The sequence below is a fragment of the Cololabis saira genome, chromosome 20 (genome assembly GCF_033807715.1).
Source record: "Cololabis saira isolate AMF1-May2022 chromosome 20, fColSai1.1, whole genome shotgun sequence".
Lineage (NCBI taxonomy): Eukaryota > Metazoa > Chordata > Actinopteri > Beloniformes > Belonidae > Cololabis > Cololabis saira.
The window spans coordinates 34,382,106-34,406,897 of NC_084606.1; the positions used below are offsets into that span (position 1 = coordinate 34,382,106).

The 24,792-nt window shown below is 40.1% G+C and overlaps 1 protein-coding gene across 1 annotated transcript; it reads left to right on the forward strand.

Moving 5' to 3' along the window:
- Positions 1-19,575: 19,575 nt before the first annotated feature.
- Positions 19,576-20,232, forward strand: si:ch73-335l21.2 (RING finger domain-containing protein). The gene has a single exon (XM_061709559.1). It carries the CDS (start codon positions 19,576-19,578, stop codon positions 20,230-20,232), a length of 657 nt encoding a protein of 218 aa, XP_061565543.1.
- Positions 20,233-24,792: the final 4,560 nt, after the last annotated feature.

Genomic DNA, 24,792 nt, shown 5'->3' on the forward strand with positions numbered 1-24,792 from the left:
ATCAGCAAACCTCGGTGAGCAGGGAATCAAACTGGGAAGCTTCTCACCGCAAGACAACCGCACCAACCATCAGGCTGTCGGAGAGGCCTATAGTATGTGTTGCGACGTTGGTTGTACACGCTAAATGCCACCAAAAAAGCATTGTTATGAAATAGTTTTACTAACAATGGCTGAGGGGCGTCAATTGGGTATGAAGGTACGGCAGCCGCCACACCTCGGCTTCAAGGGAAAATGTAAATGTTTGTTTTTTAAATACATTTATGGAATTACTCTGTGTCTATTTGTATTGATTATTCTATTACTTAATACATATAGAATAACTACAAATGCAAATCAGAACAACATGATCGATTTCACTAGTTATTACACTGCAAAAACTCAAAATCTTAACAAGAATATTTGTCTTATTTCTAGTTAAAATGTCTAATTTTTTGTCAAAAAAAATTTCATTACATTTTCACCTGTTTCAAGTAGATTTTCACTTAAAATAAGTGGAAAAATCTGCCAGTGGAACAAGACTTTTTTGCTTGTAATGAGAAGATAAATCTTGTCCCACTGGCAGATTTTTCTACTTATTTCAAATGAAAATTTACTTGAAACAGGTGAAAATGGTCAAATAAGTTATTTTTCTAGTGATGAGTCTTGTTTTAAGTGTAATGAGATTTTTTGACTAAAAATGACAAATTTTAACTAGAAATAAGACAAATATTCCTGGTAAGATTTTGAGTTTTTGCAGTGAGCGAGACTGCATTTGAAAAAGTTCCAATTTTCTTGACCACACAGATAAGCTACATAGCAGACTTCTGTGATGAGTATTTGCTGGATGTCTTGATTGATACTCTAGTTCCGTTTCTGTGACTCGTAACCTTGCCATACCTTAGTAAGACTGAATTGCAATGGCTGGTACCAGCAACAAACAGTCAGGTAATTGGAAAAAATCGTTTTCACAACTTTGCAACTGTCAAGAAGGACCCAGATCCAGGAGAGCAGGAGGCAGGAGTTCCAAAAACAGTCATGTATTAATTTAATCAAAACCAAAAGCGCTTCTGAGCAGGATTGAAAAACCAGAACATGACAGAGTACAAAAACCTGACCTGAAACATGGAAGGAAGGAACAGTACGGACCAGCAGGGAGCAAGGGAAAGACAAGATAAGATATACACAGAAGGCTTGGGCTGACACAGGTGCAAACAATCAGGGCAGACAAGAACAAGGGAAGTCGAGACAAAACTTAAACACAAAGACACGGGGTTTCAAAATAAAACAGGAACTTAAACACCGAAACTGTGACCAACTCAAAAATGTGACAGCAACTGTAACAAGGTCAGTTCTGGTATGAAGTTACTCCGACTTCTGGGTCCTACTGGCACTGAAACCCTGTGGTCTGGCTGCACTGCATTTTATGTTCTTTTATTTGTGTTAGTGACCTATTTGGTTTGATTCATGAGATTACAAGTTTATCCGAAACTTTGGAGGTTGGATAAGAATCATGACATTTTATGGTAATCTGCTGTCTTAAAGGGGACCTATTATGAAAAACAGGTTTTTTCTTGCTTTAACATATATAAAGTGGTCTCCCCTCAGCCTGCCAACTCCCGGATGAGCCGTCCAGTGTGATGTGGATCTACGAGCCGTTCAGATTCGGCGCATTTTCGTTACGTAACCAAAATGCAAACCACGCCCACAACTATAAAACCGTGTAACTGCATGCGAGCGTCTGACTATCGTAGCACTGCGTGACATTGGACGCTCTCTGTCCATCTCCCTCCAGCAGCTGCCACTTTATTGAGGTTTTTGTAGTGAAATGAGGAGGAATCATAGAGATAACTTCTCATTTCAACTAACTGGATCAGCCGTTCCTCGTCCGTGACCGTTTCCTACAACGCTTTCAACCGGCTTTCAACCGGCTTTCAACGCGAGACAAATGTTCAGCTCAAAACGCCGCGTCGTGCGCCGCGTCGTGCGCCGCGTCGTGCGCCGCGTCGTGCTGCGGCCAGTTAGGACAGTCCAATAGAAAATAAATCAACGGAATTGATTTTGTCGCTGACGCTCGCTCGCATCGCATGCAGTTAGGACACGGCATAAACTCAGCCGGCTGGAGCTTCTGCCATTTTTTCGTAGCAGTGTATCGCGTCATTCAGGCAGCCAATCAATTCAATTCAATTCAATTCAATTCAATTCAATTCAATTCAATTTTATTTATATAGCGTCTAATACAACAAAAGTTGTCTCCAGACGCTTTCCAGAGACCCAGAACATGAACCCCGAGCAATTACTACATAAACAATGGCAGGTAAAAACTGCCAATCAGCACAGAATCTCATTATCATAGCCCCGCCCACTCAGAATCCTGCATAGAGAATGAGGTTAGAGAATGGGAAGATAAAGACATGGTTTAGAGGCTGAATTTCTAATTTATTTAACAAAAACAATCAAAAGCTTGTTTTTAAGACATTCAAGGCCTGTTTAAAATAGGTATTAGATTCCATAATAGGTCCCCTTTAAAGATGTAATTGAACGATAATGTTGACCTTTCACTCCAAAACCTGCAGCCATATCTCACCACGCTTTGTCCTTTCCGCTATTATTCTCATAAAAGCGATGGGTGTTGTGAACATTTTGTCAACCCTCCCACCTCCATTGTTGAACTCTCATCCGGGACCCTCTGACTTGCATGTCGTGGTCTCCACATGGATTAGATTAGGATAAGATAAAGATAAGTCCGTTTTCAAATCAAATTTCTCATGTGGAGATTTATTTTAAAAATCAGCTCGTTTTTTTTAATGTTATTTTTGTTTCTGTTATTTTCTGGAAACTTAATCTGCTGAGCGTAAAACGTGGCTCAGTCACAGCTGAACACCAAAATAGACTGGGTGTGCATCTGCAGCTGAGTGGAGGGATGGGCTGCTGGATCGCTGGGCCTGCTGGCTTCGTGAGACCCAAAAGTGAGGTTATAATCTGCAAAACGAATGCAAGACGTTGAAATACTGCATGACCTTGTGAATTTTTGGTTTACTGATCATTCATTGTCATATCTTTGCAGATCCTGCCATGCCTCTTTGCTCTGCAGTTCACTTCCACTCAGCTGTTTGGTCTCTGACCATCTCATCACCTTTCCCCATCAAGCTCATCAGTCGCTCCTTTTATATATGGGCTGAGTCTTGTCTAGTTTGTTCTCGTAGCTTTCTAGTGTTTATTCATCCTCTCTGCAGGACGATTCCTGACATCCAGCCTGTTTCCGGGATATGATTTGCCCTTTTTTGATTAGTCTCTCCTCCGCTGCCTCCCTGCCTGGAACATTGACCTCTGCCTGTTTCCTGGACTTGAATAAAGCCTTTTGGATTATTCTGTCTCTTCATTCGTGCTTTTGTTTAGTTGCGAGTCATTAGTTACGTATAAACTGGTAGCCGTTACAGTTCAGGTTGGGGCCAAGCGTCACAAGATGAATAAAAGTCAGTCATAATAAAGAACTTGATCCCTCCTCTACCTCCTCCTCCTCTCAACACTTCCAGCCTGAGCTCCTTTTATGGGGATTTCCGTTGGACTTGTGGGCCAACAACTACAAACACCTGTGTACTCTTGTGTGTGGGTGTTTGTTTGAGTGTGTGTACGTGCACAGGATTTTGCCTTTTATCTTCTGTTTTCCTTTTCTTTCTTTTTTTTCAGTACACCTTCCTCCATAAACCTCCTTCATCCGACTTACTGTAAGCGTGTTTAGTCATGCAGATCCCAAGCAAATTACAGTAACAATAAATAGAGGGAGGTAATTTTCCTGTAAGTAATATATTTAGAAAAAGGAATAAGCCTGCTTTATACAGTATATACGCTAGGTCAGGGGTCGGCAACCCAAAACGTAAAAAGAGCCATATTGGACCAAAAACAAAAAAAACAAATATGTCTGGAGAAGTCTTGTATAAGCCTTAGAATGAAGACAACACATGCTGCATGTTTCTATATTAGTTATAACTGGGGGGAAGATTTTTTTTTTTTCATTATGCACTTCGAGAAAAAAGTCGAAATGTCGAGAAAAGTCAAAATTTTGAGAAAAAAGTCAAAATGTCAAGATTAATGTTGAACTACAATCTTGAGAAAAAAGTCGAAATGTCGATAAAAAAGTTGAAATGTCGATAAAAAAGTCGAAATGTTTGTTGAGAAAAAAGTCGAAATGTTCAGAAAAAAGCCGTAATGTTGAGAAAAAAGTCAAAATTTCGAGTAAAAAGTCAAAATTTATAGAAAAAAGTTGAAATGTCGAGATTAAAGAGGAAAAAGGAAGAAAAAAAGAGAAAAAGAGGAAAAAAAAAGAAAAAAAGGAAAAAAGAAGAAAAAAAGAGAAAAAAGGAACAAAAAGAGAATAAAAGAGAAAATAAAGAAGAAAAAAAGAAAAGAAGAAAAAAGAAGAAAAAAGAAGAAAAAAAGGTCAAACATTTTTGAAAAAGCTCCAGGAGCCACTAGGGTGGTGCTAAAGAGCCGCATGCGGCTCTAGAGCCGCGGGTTGCTGATCCCTGCGCTAGGGTCTTTGTTTTTGTGTGTTCAGTCATTCCATCTCAAACTTATCTTTTAAGCACTCTGGTGTGGCTCAGTGGTGAGACAATATTAAATTCTAGGAAACTTTCCTCGTTTCTTTTTCTTAAAGGAGCCGTCTGTAAGAAATGTCCAAAACTGGTACTGCAGTCACTTTCAAAATATTGGTGAGCGGCGTGTACCCTCCCCCTCCTCCCCCCGACCACAGGTTGCCAGGTAGGCTGCAGAATGCAGCAGGAACGTAGGCTGCCATGGCTGCCATAATTAGAGCCGAGCTGGCAACCCGGATGCCGAAACAATACTGACTTGGTGATTGGGAGATAGGTGGAGGGTGGAGCTTCAGAAACAATACTGACTTGGTGATTGGGAGATAGGTGGAGGGTGGAGCTTCAGAAACAATACTGACTTGGTGATTGGGAGATAGGTGGAGGGTGGAGCTTCAGAAACAATACTGACTTGGTGATTGGGAGATAGGTGGAGGGTGGAGCTTCAGAAACAATACTGACTTGGTGATTGGGAGATAGGTGGAGGGTGGAGCTTCAGAAACAATACTGACTTGGTGATTGGGAGATAGGTGGAGGGTGGAGCTTCAGAAACAATACTGACTTGGTGATTGGGAGATAGGTGGAGGGTGGAGCTTCAGAAACAATACTGACTTGGTGATTGGGAGATAGGTGGAGGGTGGAGCTTCAGGGCAAAACAAAAAATGACAACATAAACATCAGTTGAGGGCTGCAACTCCTCTTTTTAAACTGGAATATCCTGGCTTGAGTGCTGTTGTCAGTGACATAAGTATTTGAAATGAACATGATTTCTAAATGTCTGTTGACATATCGGGGTCATTTTATGATTCGTTTTATTATTGCTCTTACATACAGCTCCTTTAAGTAAGGTAACAAAGTATTTGTACTTCGTTACTTGACACCTCTGGTTGTATTGGACCAGATGACTGCACCGTAATCTAAATGTGATAGAACTAACGCCTGAATTAGTTGTTTGATCAGGTCATTTGGTATAAATTTCTTACAGTGTCTTACTACAGTCATGCCTCTGCCCATTTTTATCACTCTCTGATCAATGTAACTATTCCACGACATTCTGTGTCCTGTTGGGGGGCCTTCAGGGACTTGTGGAGGGATACGCCTCTGGTGGTGTGTTCGGTGCTCGGAGTGGCCCGGGGGGGCTTTTGGGTGGGTGGGGGTGCGATGGCTGGTTGCCAGTCGGTGCAGACGGACAGAAGTGCGGCACTTCTTAGCAACAGATGGCGTAATCCTGGACACAGGATTGAGAAGCAAAAACTCTGCACCCAAGACATTTATCTGTTTAGCTTTGTCTTCAGTTTCCACCCAGGCTGCCTAATCAGGAGTTCCCCTACTTGTGATGTCATCAGCACAATAGTCGCCAGGCAACAAGCACAACATTGATATTGATGATGTAAGGAGATTTCAACCACGCCTCTCTCTTCTACACCTCTGACTTCTCACAGATTGTTGACTGTAGTTTTATTTACTTAGATGTTTTCCAAAGTATTTTACATTCTGATCCATCGATTACTTGATCCATTTCTGACCAACACTCACTTAGATGTTTGATGGTGATCAGTAGGTTTAAAACTGTAAGTTGTGTTATGATTCAGACTCCTCAAAACATTAACTAACTTTCCGTAACTCGTCTTCACACAGGTTTCCCCGAAGGCAAAGAAAAGATTTGGGAGTTTTGTTTAACTCGTCAACATCTAAATCCTTTAATCTACAGGACTGTCTCAGAAAATTAGAATATTGTGAGAACGTTCTTTATTTTCTGTAATGCAATTAAAAAAAACAAAAATGTCATACATTCTGGATTCATTACAAATCAACTGAAATATTGCAAGCCTTTTATTATTTTAATATTGCTGATTATGGTTTACAGTTTAAGATTAAGAATCCCAGAATATTCTAATTTTTTTAGATAGGATATTTGAGTTTTCTTAAGCTGTAAGCCATGATCAGCAATATTAAAATAATAAAAGGCTTGCAATATTTCAGTTGATTTGTAATGAATCCAGAATGTATGACATTTTTGCGTTACAGAAAATAAAGGACTTTATCACAATATTCTAATTTTCCTGTAAATTACCTTTGGGAATGTGTTAAATATTACACGGTTCAATTTAGAGTAATATTTTAAAAAGGCCATTCAATTCAATTCAATTCAATTTTATTTATATAGCGTCTAATACAACAGAGTTGTCTCTAGACGCTTTACAGAGACCCATACCCAGAACATGACCCCCGAGCAGATATTACATAAACAATGGCAGGTAAAAAACTCCCCTAGTGGGAGAAAAACCTTAAGCCAAACAGTGGCAAGGAAAAACTCCCCTTTAGGAGGGAAGAAACCTTGAGCAGGACCAGGCTCATCAGGGGGGACCCTCCTGCCGAGGGCCAGACTGGTGGGTCAGGGACGGCAACAGCACAGCAGGCAGGTGGAAGCAGCAACGGGATGACCGGGGGTGGGGACCGCAGGCCAGCACACAGCTCCCGAAGCTCCGGCCCAATCAGCAAGTCCCAGGTTGGGGTGCAGGGTCAGGAAAAGACTTGTGCTCCGTAATGCAAGCTACAAGCCACCCATGGCCACCTGCAGGACAAAAGAGAGAAAAGGGAGGAGAAGGGGGGGGCAGCAACGGGATGACCAGGGGTGGGGACCGCAGGCCAGCACACAGCTCCCGAAGCTCCGGCCCAATCAGCAAGTCCCAGGTTGGGGTGCAGGGTCAGGGAAAGACTTGTGCTCCGTAATGCAAGCTACAAGCCACCCACGACCACCTGCAGGTTCCGGTGTCCGGCAAAGGATGCTGCAACATGGACAAAAGAGAGAAAAGGGAGGAGAAGGGGGGGCCAGCACAAGAAACTACAGGAGCGACTCTGACACACTAAAGTTTACACTACCTAGAGATTTACCAACACCAGCTAGAGGTTTACTAAACACTAACTATAGGCTTTACTAAACAGAAAGGTTTTAAGTTTAGTTTTAAAGGTGGAGGTGGAGTCAGCCTCCTTAACCCAGATTGGAAGTTGGTTCCAAAGTAATGGTGCCTGATAGCAGAACGCCCGCCCTCCAAATCTACATTTAGATACTCTAGGAACTACGAGTAAACCTGCACTCTGAGAACGGAGAGCTCTGACAGGAACATAAGGCACTATCAGGTCTTGCAAATAATGCGGAGCTAAGCCGTTTTGGGCTTTATACGCAAGTAATAAAATTTTAAATTGGATTCTGAATTTTACGGGTAACCAATGGAGCGACGCTAACACTGGAGAGACGTGGTCTCTCCTGTTAATTCCTGTCAGTACTCGTGCTGCTGCATTTTGGATCAGCTGGAGCCTATTCAGCAAATTACTTGGACATCCTGCTAACAACACATTACAGTAATCTAGTCTAGAAGATACAAACGCATGGACTAGTTTTTCTGCATCACTCTGTGAGAGGATTTTCCTAATCTTTGCAATATTACGGAGATGGAAAAAGGCTATTTTACAAACCTGATTGACATATGGTTTAAACGACAAATCCTGATCGAAAATAACACCAAGATTTCTCACAGTTGCACTGGAAGCCATCGCAACACCATCTAATCCCTTCCTAAGATGCTCTGGACCAAGAATGATAACCTCTGTTTTATCTGAATTTAGAAGCAGGAAATTTCTGGACATCCAGTCCTTGATGTCCCTAAGACATGCCTGAAGTTTAACTAACGGTTCTGTTTCATCCGGCTTCATAGACAAATAGAGCTGCGTATCATCAGCATAACAATGAAAGTGTATGCCGTGATTCTGGATTATACTTCCCAACGGCTGCATGTATAAACTGAACAAGATTGGCCCTAGCACTGAACCCTGCGGAACACCATAACAGACCCTTGACTGTTCTGAAGAAACCTCATGTACATGAACAAACTGGAACCTGTCAGATAGATATGATTTAAACCAACATAGAGCTGTCCCTTTAATCCCAACAACATGCTCTAACCTGTGCAGTAAAATGCCATGATCTATAGTGTCAAAAGCAGCACTGAGGTCCAGTAGAACCAGTATGGACACTAATCCCTTATCTGAGGCCATAAGGAGGTCATTCGTGACTCGAACAAGTGCTGTCTCTGTGCTATGATGCATTCTGAACCCTGACTGAAAGACTTCAAACAGATCATTTCTATACAAATAGTCACATAACTGGCTTGAAACTGCCTTTTCCAGAATTTTAGACACAAATGGAAGGTTGGAAATTGGTCTATAATTAGCTAAGGTGTCTGGGTCAAGAGAAGGTTTTTTAAGTAAAGGTTTAATTACTGCGACTTTGAAAACCTGTGGTACATATCCTAAACTTAGGGATAGGTTAATTTGGTCCAGTATTGTCGTACCAATAAGAGAAAAAACATGTTTGAATAGACGAGTCGGGATGGGGTCTAACATACATGTGGTTGACTTAGCTCTATTAACGAGTGAAGTCAGCTCAGGGAGGTCTATAGGATCAAAACAGTCTAGAGACAAGTCAGAGCCTAGGGAAGTCGCTAAAGCTGAAGAAACACCTACAACCGGCTGGTTGATTTCTTCTCTAATTCTCGCGATTTTACTGTTGAAGAAGCCCATAAAGTCCTCACTACTGAGAGCTGCAGGAATGCACGGCTCAACAGAGTTGTGACTCTTTGTCAGCCTGGCTACAGTGCTGAACAGAAAACGTGGGTTACTTTTGTTATCCTCTATCAGCGTTGAATAATAAGCTGTTCTGGCTTTGCGAATGGCTTTTTTATATACTATTAGAATATCTTTCCATTCACGATGAGAGTCTACAGACCTACAAGAGTACCACTTCCTTTCCATTTTACGCACGTTTTGTTTCAACATGCGGATATCTGAATTGTACCAGGGAGTTAAGCTCCTGTGGCTAGAAACCCTCCTTTTCAAAGGAGCAACTTCATCTAAAGCTGAATGCAACAAATCAGCAGTGTTACTAGCAAGGAAATCAACATCTGCAGAGGTAGAACCCAGGTCACTGGCCTCGACTACATCACTATTTCGCACTGTCGTAAGATAAGCAATGGCCTCCCTAAATTTAACAATAACTTCATCAGACAAACATCTGCTAAAATAATACCTCCTATTTTGCACTTCAACATCAGAACATCAGGCCAGAATAAGCCTCAAGTGCTTAGTCTGTTTAGATTCCAGGCTCCATCGATAAACTGCTTCTTTAGTTTACTTGATCCATTTCTGACCAACACTCACTTAGATATTTGTTGGTGATCAGAAGTAGTTTTAAAACTGTAAGTTGTGTTTATTATTCAGACTCCTCAAAACATTAACTAACTTTCCGTAACTCATCTTCACACAGGTTTCCCCGAAGGCAAAGAAAAGATTTGGGAGTTTTGTTTAACTCGTCAACATCTAAATCCTTTAATCTACAGGACTGTCTCAGAAAATTAGAATATTGTGAGAACGTTCTTTATTTTCTGTAATGCAATTAAAAAAACTAAAATGTCATACATTCTGGATTCATTACAAATCAACTGAAATATTGCCTTTTATTATTTTAATTTTGCTGATTATGGTTTACAGTTTAAGATTAAGATTCCCAGAATATTCAAATTTTTTGAGATAGGATATCTGAGTTTTCTTAAGCTGTAAACCATGATCAGCAATATTAAAATAATAAAAGGCTTGCAATATTTCAGTTGATTTGTAATGAATCCAGAATGTATGACATTTTTGCATTACAGAAAATAAAGGACTTTATCACAATATTCTAATTTTCTGAGACAGTCCTGTAGTTTCCAGTTGTTGGTTCTGGAAAACATGACCAAAACCTGATATTTAGCCTTCGAATTCACACCTACGAATGAATCATTTAGCCATGATAATCAGGTTATTGTACATCAGCTGGGCTCCTGTCCTCTTTTGAATCTGCAAACATCATGTCATAATAGTCTTGTCTTGCAAGCAGACACCAAATTCCTAGTGTCGATGGAATTCCCAAAAGGATCTATAAACAGCAAAGGTGTGTTTTATTATAGCTGGCACAACCACCTTTACCATCAATAACTTTTGGCAATCATTCTCTTTATGATGTGAAGTCTGACATTGTTGTAAAGGAACTTTGACTTACTTACTCTAGACAATGTTGCTTGGGTTTTTTGTGGCTTGTGGGTATTCATTTTGGGAGCAGCTCTCTTAACGTCGCACCACTGCATCTCACGGAGGTTAAAATCTGGACTTTGACTTTGGCAACTGCAATATCCCAATTATTTTCTTTTTCAGACCTTCTGCTATCAATTTTCTGGTGGGTTTAAGATCCTTGTCCTATTGCACGACCCACTTTTCATCAAGTTTAAACGCTTGGACAAATTTGAGTCCGGGGTGCTTTGGTTCACAGCGGCACTCAAGGCAAACTCAATCTCTGCAAGCTATCAAGTTGCTGCAGCTGAAAAATAGGCCTGATTTGTGACCCCAGGCCACCATGGTTCACAGTAAATATAAGGCGTTAGCGTTGGCATGCTGCGTTTGGCTTTCATCAGACATGACACTGAGCATTACATCCAAACATCTCCAATTTACTCTGATTTGTCCAAATTGTTTAGAAATTGCAATGTAACCCTTCCCAGATTGATGGGCAGTAACGATGACTTCTCTATTAAATATTGCTGATGTCTTTCCTCCTTGGCAATTTGTTAATGCACCTAAATAAAGCCCAAACTTGACTTTTTAGCGATCACACCTTTAGTTCTTGTTATTAAATAATGATGGTATAGTGAACTATGCAAAAAAAGACATGAAATAGGCTTTGCAGGCCCGAAAAGCAACACAAAAGTCAACACACGCGGTGACCTTTGACACTTCCGAAGGTCACACAGATCTGAAACTCGGCACAGTGGATGAGAGTCACCTCCTGATACAGAGTCTAGAATTTCAGCCTCCTAGCTCAAAGCGTTAGTGAACTGTGCAAAAATAGACACGAAATAGGCCTCATAGGCAAACCTATAACAATACATAACAAACCTCCTGTGCCTACTGAGCATTAATAACATGTCATAATCGAAGGAGAACTAATTAAAACGGATGTTCTTGACATGAACCTATTGTATTATTGAATTATCAAGGACACTTTCATGTTTTTGTGTTTAGAAATGTTAAAGATATTAAAAGAAAACCATAACACAATGAGGAAAATACCGTGGCGAACAAGTCGTGCCCAGAGCGTGTCTCGAACCACAGTCTCCCAGACCACAGTCAACTGCACTAACCAGTCGGCCAAATGCTGATGTGTTGCCCAAGCGGGCAAGGCCTTACCTTATCTGTGGTCGTTACACTATGTTCCAAAAAGTATTGTTTTTAATGGACAAGATCCGGCATTTTACGATGAATTTTATTGTTCAGGTTTTAAAATTCTAGTTAAATACATAAAAAAGGGAGGTGAGGTGTGAGCTTCATAACAAAACTTCTGTGCCTACTGAGCATTAATAACATGGGGTTAGCCAGAGAAAGGGGCGATAACAGCCTCCTGCGCCTACTAGTAGGTAGTAGGCCCTGGGATGATTGTTATCGTTTTGTCCTTCATTCAATGGTATGACAGCTGTCAAATCGGGTGACGGATCCCATTGACTTCGCATGGTACTATATCCGTGGTGCTCCCATTAAAACCTCAATAAAACACTGCTAAAACAGAGTTAAAAACATGCTTTTAAAAACTGACAGTAACAAACAGTACCTTGCGCGACAAAAACTCATAATTCAGCGACTATAACAAAGAATAATATGTAAATAATAATAATATCATAATCCGTGTATATATCACGACCACGGTTCCCATTGACTTCGCATAGTATTATATCCGTGGTGTTCCCACTAAAACCTCAATAAAACACTGCTAAAACAGCGTTAAAAACATGCTTTTACAAACTGACAGTAACAAACAGTACCTTGCGCAACAAAAACTCATAATTTAGCCACTATAACAAAGAATAATATATAAATAATAATAATGTCATAATCCGTGTATTAGTTAGAGAAATAACAGGAATAATCGTTCAGTTGCGGCTACAAGCACCAAAATTGTCCCACATACTCCTTAGGGGTTGCTCTTTTGATAAAACCATTGTGCCAGAAAAAAAAAAAAGATGGCGGCCTTTTTTCAAGATGGCCGCCATCGAATATACAGTAATATTGCATTTCGCAATAAGATCCAATAGAGTTGTCCTATTGGAATGATCTTGGTGTCAAATCATAATCTTTTCACTATGTAGAATCTAAATTTGGACCCATGGACTTACACTTTGGCTTCCTTGTACCATATATCAGTCCCAGAATCCTAATAGTCTGCAAGATTTGAGTTTTTTTTGTTATGTTTGACACTGGTAAAATGGATGGCAGTGTATACTTTAGTATTGTTAGAGGTTTTGTGTGTGTTTTTTTTGGCACAATGGTTTTATCAAAAGAGCAACCCCTAAGGAGTATGTGTGCCAATTTTGGTGCTTGTAGCCGCAATTGAATGATTCACCTGTTTTCTGCCTGTTAATTCTCTAACTATATATATCACAACAACGGATCCCATTGACTTTGCATGGTACAATATCCGTGGTGCTCACATGGAATTATACCATTTTCCGTGTATATACCACGGAAAATTGTGGTGAGAGGTCGTGGGCATTTCACAGATTTCTGTGAGATCAGGTTGGACATGAAATATAAATTTACGAATGAGTAAAAGAAAAATTGACCTTTATAGAGCCAGATTCATTACAAGTGGTGTCAAAGCTGAAGTACTATAATGACAATATTTGATCCCCACTTTGGTCATAGAACAATGCATGTATGTCAATAATTACAGCCTGATCCCCACGTGCAATCTTACTCCACAATGTGCTGACTCTGAGGAAGCATAATGGCATAACACGCAAGTAGAGAGGTGTAAGTCATGATCAAGAGACTTCAATCTGTCATTGTCTGCATTGTGTGTCCCGGTTACCTTCCCATCACCAAGGCTTTAATTACCACTGAGAAAACCACACAGAAGACTCCAGAGGGACTAGACAGAGAGACGGGGATGAGCAGAGTAAAGTGAGGCAGAATGAAAGGGATCCTGCCAGTTTGCCGAGCCCAGAAGACTCACGGTATAACAGGAACGGCTGCAAGACTCTCTGCCCACGCAGGACCTGTACCAACATGTGAGGATTGGTGTGTGGGCGTGTGAGGGGAAGCACCGGGCTGGAGGAGGAAAACAAAGTAAGTTCTCATCAAAGGTGCGTGCAGTAGCAAGTACCTATTTAGTATGAATTTATTTTGGAGCGTTGGAACCCGCCCAGTTTGTCTCACAACCAAACCAGTTCCAGTCAATGCAGGCTTTAGCAATGTGCCACTAATTAGCTTATGATCAATAAAAAGTGGTTGAATCCTATTGAAAAAATGCTAATCAATTAGGGCTGGGGATCTCCAGTATCGATTCGATTCCGATTCTTAAGATTCAGAATCGATTATCAAGATTTGATTCGATCCGATTCGATTCGATTCCGATATTGATTTGGGTTAGTGTTATTAAAACTGTTTTTTCAGCTGTTGCATGAATTATATGACTGTAGTTATGCAAAATATTACTACTAGTATTATATTGAGATTAAACAGCAAGTATTGCAGCTAATGATGCTGTAAGGACCAATCAGCTCCCAGAATGCTGATAGAACTGAAACAGAAACATCATGTGGGTCAGAATTACCAAACAGATCCAGGGAGGAAACAGAGACGGATGAAATCGCTTTTATTTTTTCCCACATTCCGTTTTTATTTGTTCCATTTTCGGTCTATTTTGGATTTAAATTTTTTTGAGTATTTGGTTTTTAGCATTTTTTGCAAATGTAACCCCAAGACAGTATATAAAGTAATGAAATATAGACAATTTATGCAATTATAACCTAACACTTTAATGTTTTTATACCTTTAAACATATTTAAAGGCAAAAACATGGCACCAGTTATTCTCATGTCCAACAAAACATTCCTTTTTTGGGGATAAACAAAAAAATAACCAAAAGTTGTAATGTAATGATGAAAAAAAATGCATAAATAAATTAAGAAAAAGAATAAATAAAAAAAAATCGATCTTTAGACATGAATCGATTTTTAGGAATTAATATGAGAATCAATTTAGAATTGGGAAATCGATTTTTTTTCAACACAGACCTATAATCAATCCCTATTTTTGCTTTGATTGCATGGATGTACTGTTGACTTGTGTGTGTGTGTGTGCGTGTGTGTGTGTGTGTGTGTGTGTGTGTGTGTGTGTGTGTTTGTTTGGGGGGGAGGTTTCATGTTTCATGTTGCCAGGAACCAATACTAAAGAGACCCCTTCTGCTAAGCAACAAACCCCCCTATGAGCAGGGATTTGTAGTTCTCCCACGTGAAGCAAGCAAACAAACTGGAATAACAAGCTGATATTTTCTTTATTTATAGATATTAAAATAAACAGAGATTAATGGCACATTTTTAATCTGTTTATTGTGATGAAAAGCAGTTTACAGTAACTTGACACAAAGACAGGAAGTAGTGATTAAGTAGTGACGACCAAAGGGCAGCCTAATCGGGCTCCGGGATATTTTTGCACCCACAAAATAAGCCAGGAAAACATGCATTGTGAGCTTTAATAGAATGGCGCTGCTCTGCCGGCGGCAGCTCTATTCAGGTTGTGTTAAAACTATGACTTTAAAAAAAATGTAGATGCTGTTTTGGCTTGTGGATTTCTTGCTGGTAAATGTGTCACTTTTTAATCATTGTTGACCAGCTTTGAAAACGGGGACTTTACATGTGGGAGGAGCTTTCCAAAAACCACCCAGTGACGGGAATGAAACTTCCAGTCGAAGAGGACAGGTCACGGATGTAGATCAGCAGAAAAATTGAGAGCAAGAAGGAAGAGGTTTTGAATAACTTCTTCTTTCCCCCCCCCCCCCCCCCCCCCCCCCCCCCACACAATCAGCATAGGGGGTGTGAGATCCCAGGAAGTGAAACGGATGAGCCTGTTGTGCCACAGGGTAGCGGGCTTTTCCATTATCAAAAGGTTATTAATAATTTTATTCAACAATTATTAATAATTAATAAAGTAGACTATCAAATTGAGTTATCAAAATGATTTAAATTTGCAGGAGCACCACCTGGGCCGTAACCAGGAAAGATGATAACTTTTAACAGCAGGAATCCGTCTCAGAAATAGATATTATTCTGCAGAATAGCAAATCTTACTATTATCACTTACAGAATAACGATTGAAGGCAATTAGTTCGGCTCTAGCTCTGTCAAACAGCCATTGTGACCATAATTTGTATAAAACAACACAAACAACTCATTAAAATCAATCAGAATTTATTTACATCCAGGTGTCAAATAGATGGTAAACGCGACACCCCAAATAAATCCTGATGGCACACTACGATAAACATAAAATCATCACTAACAAGAAAAACAACAATAAAATGAAACTTAAATGCATGGAATGGAAAAGAAATCAAAACAATAATAAACACGATCACCTCTGTGGTTCAAACAACGTGACTGCACATGGCCGGTATTTAAAGATGGCGGGGCTCTGTGATATTTAAAGATGGCAGCGCCCTCGCCACGCCACGTGCAATCGGATGACAAACACGGCGTTTAAAAACGTGAATAACTGGCGGAAAATGGCGCCACCGAATAAACGAACACAATAATGATAATGCACAGGAATTTCATTAAACATAAATTCAGCTCTGAACCGCTCTAAATGAACTGATCGCCCAGAGCGTAAACCTCACGCCTCCCGGAATCAGGACCTGGTCTGCGGGCTCTGTCGGTGGTGATCAGGTTTCTGCCGGGGTTCTTTCCGTCGGAGCTTTCAGTCCAAGCGGTCTGCCGTCTCTCTTCTCCTTCCGACTCTGAAATAAAAAAAAAGGACGGTGGTGCAGCGTGGGTGCAGCGTGGCAGCAGCCGGCGGTCCCCCTCCCGGTCACGGAGCCTAGTCACGTGGTCTCGGTGCGCGCGGGGCCGGTCCACTTCGTCGGACGAGCGGGCTCCCGTCTGGGCTGATGAGCGCATGAGCCACACGGACGTCGGGCGGCGGGATGCGTCTCGGTCTGAACTGGGCAGGCTGACCAGAAGATGCGGTTCCCTTGAAAGAGAAACTCAGAGCGGAGAGGGAAGTTAGAGAGGAAGCTCAGGAGCGCAGTGCGCTCCGTGGTAACGGGTCTTACGCTCCGCCGGACACTCCAGGCTTCGAAGCATGGATTTTAAAATAAATAGTTGCAGGATCATGTTCTGCAGTTGAGCCTGTTTAAGATGAGACGTAAGACTTCAAACAGACCAGATAAAGCGGAGTTTGCTGCACCTGTTAGTAAAAGTTGGTGTAGTCCTGGACGTGTTACTGTGAAGGAGCATCTCTGCAGCCCAGATGTTGAACTGTCCACTATAAATTTCCCTCCATGGTTTTTACTGAAGGATTTGACCTGTATTACAACAATATTTGGGTGAATGTCCAAACATACGCAAGCATAAAAATGTATCAAGACCATCTGCTTGAATGACTACGCCTGTCTTTGATTTTCCTTTTCAGCTGATTAGTATCAGGAGGGTATACAAGTGACACAAATCTAATGAGCAGGAAGTTTCAAAGCAAGAATAACAACATCTGTAACATATAACTTGTTGAACAACACACAAAATCACTTCAAGTCACTACTTTTTTTTAATGGTTTTGTGTCTCTTACTCCATCATGGGAGATGTGGGGAGTCTTTTACACGTCCATACCCAGGAGCCCTATTACTTTCTAATCCATCCATTACTTTGACATATCAAAAAAGACTTTCATAAAGACAGCAGACATCAAAGATCAAAAATAAAATCCCATATTCTTGATCCTAAAGTCTGGATACTGGGAGATATCAGTTCACTAAATATGACTTATCATAAAAAGTATTTCATTCTGCTTGCAGGCACCGCAGCAAAAAATTGTATTCTTAAAAACTGGAAATCAGAAAACCCCCCAGCACCCAAACAGTGGATCGATGAACTTGGATCATATGGTACTCCAGAAAAAATATTGTATTCCATTAGAAAAAAAACTAGAGACTTTGACCTTATTTGGGGACCTTTTTTTGGATTTTTTGCCTTTGTTGGACTAATGATCTGAATCATCTACTATATTAATGAATGTGTTTACACAGGACTTGATTATTTAATTTATTATTCATTTTTGTTCTAGTATTAATAGACATATGTTAAATGATTTTGAATGATGTAATTTAGTTGTTTTTTTTCCTTTTTTAATTTATTTTTCCTTTTTCTTATTTTTTTCTCTTATTATTTATTTATTTTGGTTTAATTAATGTTATGAAAAGTAAAAAAAAAAAGGGGGGGGAAATATTGATAATTATATTGTTATTGTAAATCTTATTTTTTTTTTCTTTTTTTAATGCCCTCAATAAAGATATCTATACAAAAAAAAAGATCAAAAATAAAGCAGCAAGAAAGTAACATATTCCATCTGTTAATCTCAGATAAGTCACCCTTCACGCTGGATCTTCCATTTACCAGAATGCTAATCACTACTGTCCTCATTTATAAACCCACACAAAGGAAAAAACCCACTCTCACAAACTTGAAGACATCCGTTTGGTCAAAGAAACATCTGCAGACGCCGTTACGTAATCCTCAGTGGGTCAAATCAGTCAAGTGGCCATAAAACTGAACTAAACAAATCAAAGTGGACGTGCTCTTAGACACGCATGAAGTTTTAACGAAAAGAAATCACAGTGACTTATTACTTCCTCCTCCATTTAGTTTCTCGTTTTCTTTTTCTTTGTGTGTGCTTTTTGTGCAGTCCAGGACACACTGCATGGACCAGTGGAGACTGAGTGGGTGGGGGGGGCGGGGGGGGGGGGGGGGTGGGGGGTAGGATGGATAAATGCTATGACTCACGAGCTGTGGAATCTATTCGTAAAACATAGAATAAACAAAAAGCAGCATCCCATGGGAAGCAGTTAAAGTTTAAAAGCACTTTAAAAGCTCTGAAGTTCTTTTAGCCCTGAGGTTGAGCTCCAATCTGCTTTCTTTTTACAGCCTTTTTCCCAATTTCTGTTCAGGATTCTTCCACGTTTTTTTTTTTTTACCGTCATCAACGTCACCATGCAAGGGGACGTCCTCCCAGCGTCCCAGCAGGGACAAAAGCTGCATTGACGACACAATTTGATTTATCCCCAGGTGCCTATTTAGTAAATGAACTGCCAGAAATACGAATGGACTCAAAGAAATACAGACTGCTAATTACGATAACATATTACGCTAAAAAATGTATTCTCCTATTTTGGAAAGGGGAACAGCTGCCCACCTTTGAAATGTTCAAAGAACAAATAATATAATTCCTCCCATTGGAGAGGCTAACTCTCAAAGGACACGGCCGAGAACAAATGTTCCGTGAACTGTGGTCTCCACTCCTGAATCCCCCTATAGGGGGAGAAAATATGGACTGACATGACTCACTAATTGAGTTGACCATTTGTCAAAAATGTTGCTGCAATCTCATGTATTCACTGTATATATATTCTCTGTATTTATTAACCATTGGCGTCTATTTTTTGTCTGTGTTTGGATGTTTTTTTTTCTCTTGTTTTGTTTTGTCAATGCTTGTCGGGGCTCCTATTATAAAATAATAAAAAGATATTTAAAAAAAAAAAACATTTAAAAGAAATGCAGATTTTGAAAAGGTTAAAAAAAACAAAAAACTATGAACTGTATATAACTTGTGGCTTCACTAAACCACACTGTCATCTTTTGTTTATGACTCTCCATTTGAACTTACATCAGAAATGTTAATTTGCTGCACGAGTGACTAATTCTAGCGAAATAAAATGAAATTTTGAAGAAAAAAAAAAAAAAAAAAAAAGCACTTTAAAGCTCTGAAGTTCTTTTAGCCCTGGGGTTGAGCTCCAATCTGCTTTCTTTTTACAGCCTTTTTCCCAATTTCTGTTCAGGATTCTTCCAAACTTTTCTTTTTACCGTCATCAACGTCACCATGCAAGGGGACGTCCTCCCAGTGTCCCAGCAGGGGGACGCCCCCGCCGCCCCTGCACCCAGTGTCGGCTCCAGCCCAGGGGACCCCGTGGATGTGGAGTGCCCCATCTGCTACCAGGACTACAACCAGTACAATAAATGCCCCCGGATGCTCGACTGCCTCCACGTTTTTTGCACAGAGTGCCTCCAGAGGATCCAGCTCAGACCCTGCGACCCCTTCGACTCCCGCAGCGCACCGGCCATCCCCTGCCCCCTCTGCCGTCACCTCACCCCTCTAGAAACCGGGGACGCCCTCACCTTACCCTGCAGCTCCCTCATCCTGTCCAGGCTGCCCTGCGGGGCCTTCCACATGCCGGCCAACGTGGCCGCCCGTCTGGCCACGGTCACGCAGAGGGTGGTTCTGTCCCTGGAGGGGGACGGCAGGGACGCCCGCTTCATCATCCTCCCCACCGTCAGCCTGCGGGTGCAGCAGATGCACGGTGACAGGCCGCACGGTGCAGCGGCGCCGGGCCCGCTGGGGGAGGAAGGGGTTATAGAGCAGAGCAAGAGGACGCTGCTCTGCGTGCAGTTGCTGGCCGTCATCTTCTGGGTGCTGTTTGTGATCACGTGCGTGGTCGGCGTGGTGTTTGGGCCACATTTCTTCAACAGGAAATTCTAATGAAAAGCAGCATCTATCTCCTCTTTAAAGCGGATATACTGCAGCTTTTGATCTAAAGGCAACATGCACTCTGCAGGAAAGCATGTTGCAACTAGGGATGGGCGGTATGGACTAAAAAATATATCACGATAATTTCTGGCATTTATCCCGATAACGATAAAAATGACGATGAAAAAAATACCAATTCAACTCCACCTTTTTAAATATAAATCTATCTCGCTCTCAGATCAGCCATGTCCTTCCTTCCTTCATTCCTCTTTTCTCCCTTCCTTCCTTCCTTCCTTCCTTCCTTCCTTCCTTCCTTCCTTCCTTCCTTCCTTCCTTCCTTCCTTCCTTCCTTCCTTCCTTCCTTCCTTCCTTCTTTTTTCCCTTCCTTCCTTCTTTCCTCCTGCTCTCTCCTTCCTTCTTCCCTTCCTCTTTTCTCCCTCCCCCTCTCCCTCCCTTCCTTCCTTCCTTCCTTCCTTTTTTTTCCCTTCCTTCATTCTTTCCTCCTGCTCTCTCCTTCCTTCTTCCCTTCCTTCCTTCCTTCCTTCCTTCCTTCCTTCCTTCCTTCCTTCCTTCCTTCCTTCCTTCCTTCCTTCCTTCCTCCTGCTCTTTCCTTCCTTCTTCCCTTCCTCTTTTCTCCCTCCCCCTCTCCCTCCCTTCCTTCCTTCCTTCCTTCCTTTTTTTTCCCTTCCTTCCTTCTTTCCTCCTGCTCTCTCCTTCCTTCTTCCCTTCCTCTTTCTTTCCTTCCTTCCTTCCTTCCTTCCTTCCTTCCTTCCTTCCTTCCTTCCTTCCTTCCTTCCTTCCTTCCTTCCTTCCTCCCTCCCTCCCTCCCTCCCTCCCTTCCTTCCTTCCTTCCTTCCTTCCTTCCTTCCTTCCTTCCTTCCTTCCTTCCTTCCTTCTTTCCTCCTGCTCTCTCCTTCCTTCTTCCCTTCCTTCCTTCCTTCCTTCCTTCCTTCCTTCCTTCCTTCCTTCCTTCCTTCCTTCCTTCCTTCCTTCCTTCCTTCACGTTGTGCATCGATTTAACACAGAACCATAAATCAGCTTTACACAAAAACGTCAATTTATCGTTTTTACTGCGAGATACAAATTCTTACCGTGGGGAATTTTTTTGACGGTTTATCGTGAACGGTAAAAAGTCACCCATTCCTAGTTGCAACACAAGAATGCATTTGCAAAAAGGACCAACATTAAATCACACGCATTTATGAAGGTTTTTCAAGCACTGCTGGTTCTTTTCATCCTATAGGTAAATCAGTAATATCCTGTGTGAGAGAGAGTGCTGCATAAGTTGCTGCACTTTCAGAAACCTGGATCAACAGCTCCCTCTAGTGGTTAATATGGAAATGGTTCCACATTCAACATGTGTTACATATTTTGCAGTTTGACATCTTTTTTTTCTCCTTCTGAGGTCTCAGATGCCATTGATGTCTTTGTTGTTGACTATGTTTCTGTTTTCCTTGTATAATGCTTGATCGTGCAGCTGAAAACTGCTTTGTTAACTAAAGGGATTAGAGCTAGTTTCCATTACATGTGTGACCTGTGCTGGACAGTGTCAGGTGAGTTCATGTTCAGGAAATGAAAAAAACTAAACTAAACAAAGAATAAACTAAAACAAAACAGGGGTAGAAAAATAATTAACAAGGTTTCAATCCTTTTTGATGCAGAAATCTTATAACATGGGAGTTTTTCTCGAATCAAAGCACCCGTCTTTGTTTTTCTTCTGTCAGCAGGATTCTGTTTCCATTTGAAAAAGTACAACTTTGCTAAAAGCCCTCTCTCAAAACCTTTGGGAGGTTGTAATGAAGGCTCTGGCAGTGGTCCAGATTAAATAATTTGCTTGCTGTATGACTAATATTTATTTAGTTAATGATCCAAGACTATCGCTTCATGTTTACATCTGTTTTCTCTGTGCTGGTATGTGTGGTGTATTTTGTGTGGATCTTATTTGTCCTCATCTAGTCATCTAGTCTTGTTATAAATACAAACATCTGGAAAAACACTCTGGATCAAATTAAGAATTAAAATACCAACATAACTGCTAAAGAATTTCTTCAGAACAAAAGTAAATGTTGACAAAACTAAAAAGAGAGCGTACAACAGCCGTTGACTCATTCATGGTTTGGCCCTTTTTAGTAAAAGAAACATTTTGTGAATATTTTCTGGGGGACATGTTTGTAATATTCGGGGGCAATTAAACATTTTGTGAAAATATGCACTTTTTAAGCCTGAAGATGGTTAAATAAAAGAATTGATTGTGATAAATGTTCCTGAAAGCTCTTATTCTTTTGGCTGATAATGTTGTTTTAAAGGAGCATGAGGCTCCTTTTAAGAAATGAGACTCTATAGCGCCACCCTTCACCACGACGGCCGTCGGGGGTACTGCAGCCAACAGTGAAATCAAATCATACAGCAAATCATACTATCACCATAATATTTCTACAAATTGTTTTCAGTTTCAGTGTCTTTATCCATAAAGTCCAGGAACTGATTGCACTCTTAGCCTAATTGATCTGTTTAAGCAATATAAAATACAGAAAAATAGAAAAAGAATATCACTAAAGGTATTATACAGCAGTGGATTTCAGCTTACCACTTATATGTCGCCTATTTCCACTTAATTTCCTCTCAGAGAGAAATATTGCAAATATTTTCCAATATTTATCTACCTATAGAAGTTAGTTTCCAAGTTTTAAAACACAAAAGAACTGTATAAATTTCATCCTTAAAAACAACTTTTGCATAGTAGACCTCCAAGTGTTTATAAAAGAACAGCTGAAACAACTAGTTGGCTAATTCAGTTAGTCACTTGACTGAAAATTGGTCACATTTTGGATGATTGCTTTAAATAAAACTCGTGACATTTCTCTCAGTTTCCTGGTGTTTTAATAAACCCAATAAAAATACATACTTTCCTAATCCACTTTAAAAAGTTGCAGTTGCATACAACATTTTTTAACTGTAATTCATGCAAATTAACAGCACATAAACAGTTTTTATAATGATTGATAATAATATAGTTATATAGAGTGTAATATAGAAACAGACAGACATTTTATGCATTAGTCCTTACAAACCCCAGGAAACTGGACCATATTACACCGGTCATGAAATCACTACACTGGCTTCCAGTGAGTAAAAGGATAGAGTTTAAAATCCTTCCATAAGCTCCTTTAAATCAGGCCTAAAAACATTGCTGTTTACTCAAGCGTACTCCTAATTTAAATACTTACCTGCTGTATTCTACTGCCCTTATTTTTAACAACTTTTGCGTTTTATTATTTTACCTCTTTTCTTATCATTTTATTTAATTGTATTTGTTATTTACTGTTTAATTGTGTCTTGCTGCTTTTAATGTTGATGTAAAGCACTTTAAATTACTTTGTGTTGAATTGTGCTATACAAATAAACTTGACTTGCCTTCTCATTACAGCATGTTTGTGCATCAAGCAATACAAGTTTGTGCAAAGAATACCTTTTTTATAATTTAATAATTTATAGAAAAAGCAAAAATAAAATCAACAAAATAGGAAATAAATAAATAAAAAATTAAATGTACATATGAGAAAACATACTTCCAAGAGAAAAGAAAGAAGGAAAAAGAAAATTCTGAACACAATAAGGAAACACATCTAATATACATGTAGACAGGATAACAATGACTTCAGTCATATATTGTAGAAGGCACTTATTAAAAATAATAGGTCACAAACATGTCAGATGCAAGGAGGATTAGTAATAAATGCATTGTTTTGATTGTAATTTAATACCTTTACCCTGAGGGATCTTTTTTTCCTTATCTATTCACTAAAGGATGCTAGGCTGGATTATCCGGATACTGAACCGGGCGAGCGCCCAGGCGCACCGGTCAAAAACTGGACCATATATGTCATATTTTGTTATTTTCTCTATATATTTGCTGGAATTGGAGCAAACAGGTACAGCAGTAACCAATGATATAATAAAAATACCTTAAAATAATAAATAAAATAAAAAGAATTGCGTTTGTATGAGTGTGGTGTTCCCTACCTTCACATCAGCTCATTCAGTCGGCCTGTTTGATTGTTTAGTCATATGCTGTAATAGTTTTGCATGTAGTCCTCAGACAGGCCATATTAGATTAGATTAGATTAGATTGTCCTTTATTCATCCCTCAATGGGGAAATTCTCTTAGCGCAGCAGCAGTACACTCAAAACACACATGCAGCGCAAGGGTAAAAAAAGTAAAAAATATATAATTACAAATATAAACAGTATATACATTGGAATGAAAATAAAAGTAGTGCAAAAAAAAAAAGCAGGTAGGATGTGTATAAGGTATAAAGATATTGCACATATTGCCCCATATGATGGAAATGATGCTAGTTAACATGTGGTGTTACATTGGCATGTGAGCCTGATTCTGATTGGAGCATCAGTGGCGTTTGTAGACTCATGTCTATCTGTGGTGTTACTCTTAGTTGGTTGATTGTCTTACATTTATTTGTAGTATGATTATTGTATTATAAGATGTACTTCAGCAATACGTTCATGTAATTCTATGGTCTTTATAACAATAATAATAGTAATATTTTCTTA

Coding starts and splice junctions, on each gene's coding strand:
- si:ch73-335l21.2 (XM_061709559.1), top strand. CDS start 19,576: ATGCAAGGGGACGTCCTCCCAGTGTCCCAGCAGGGGGACGCCCCCGCC.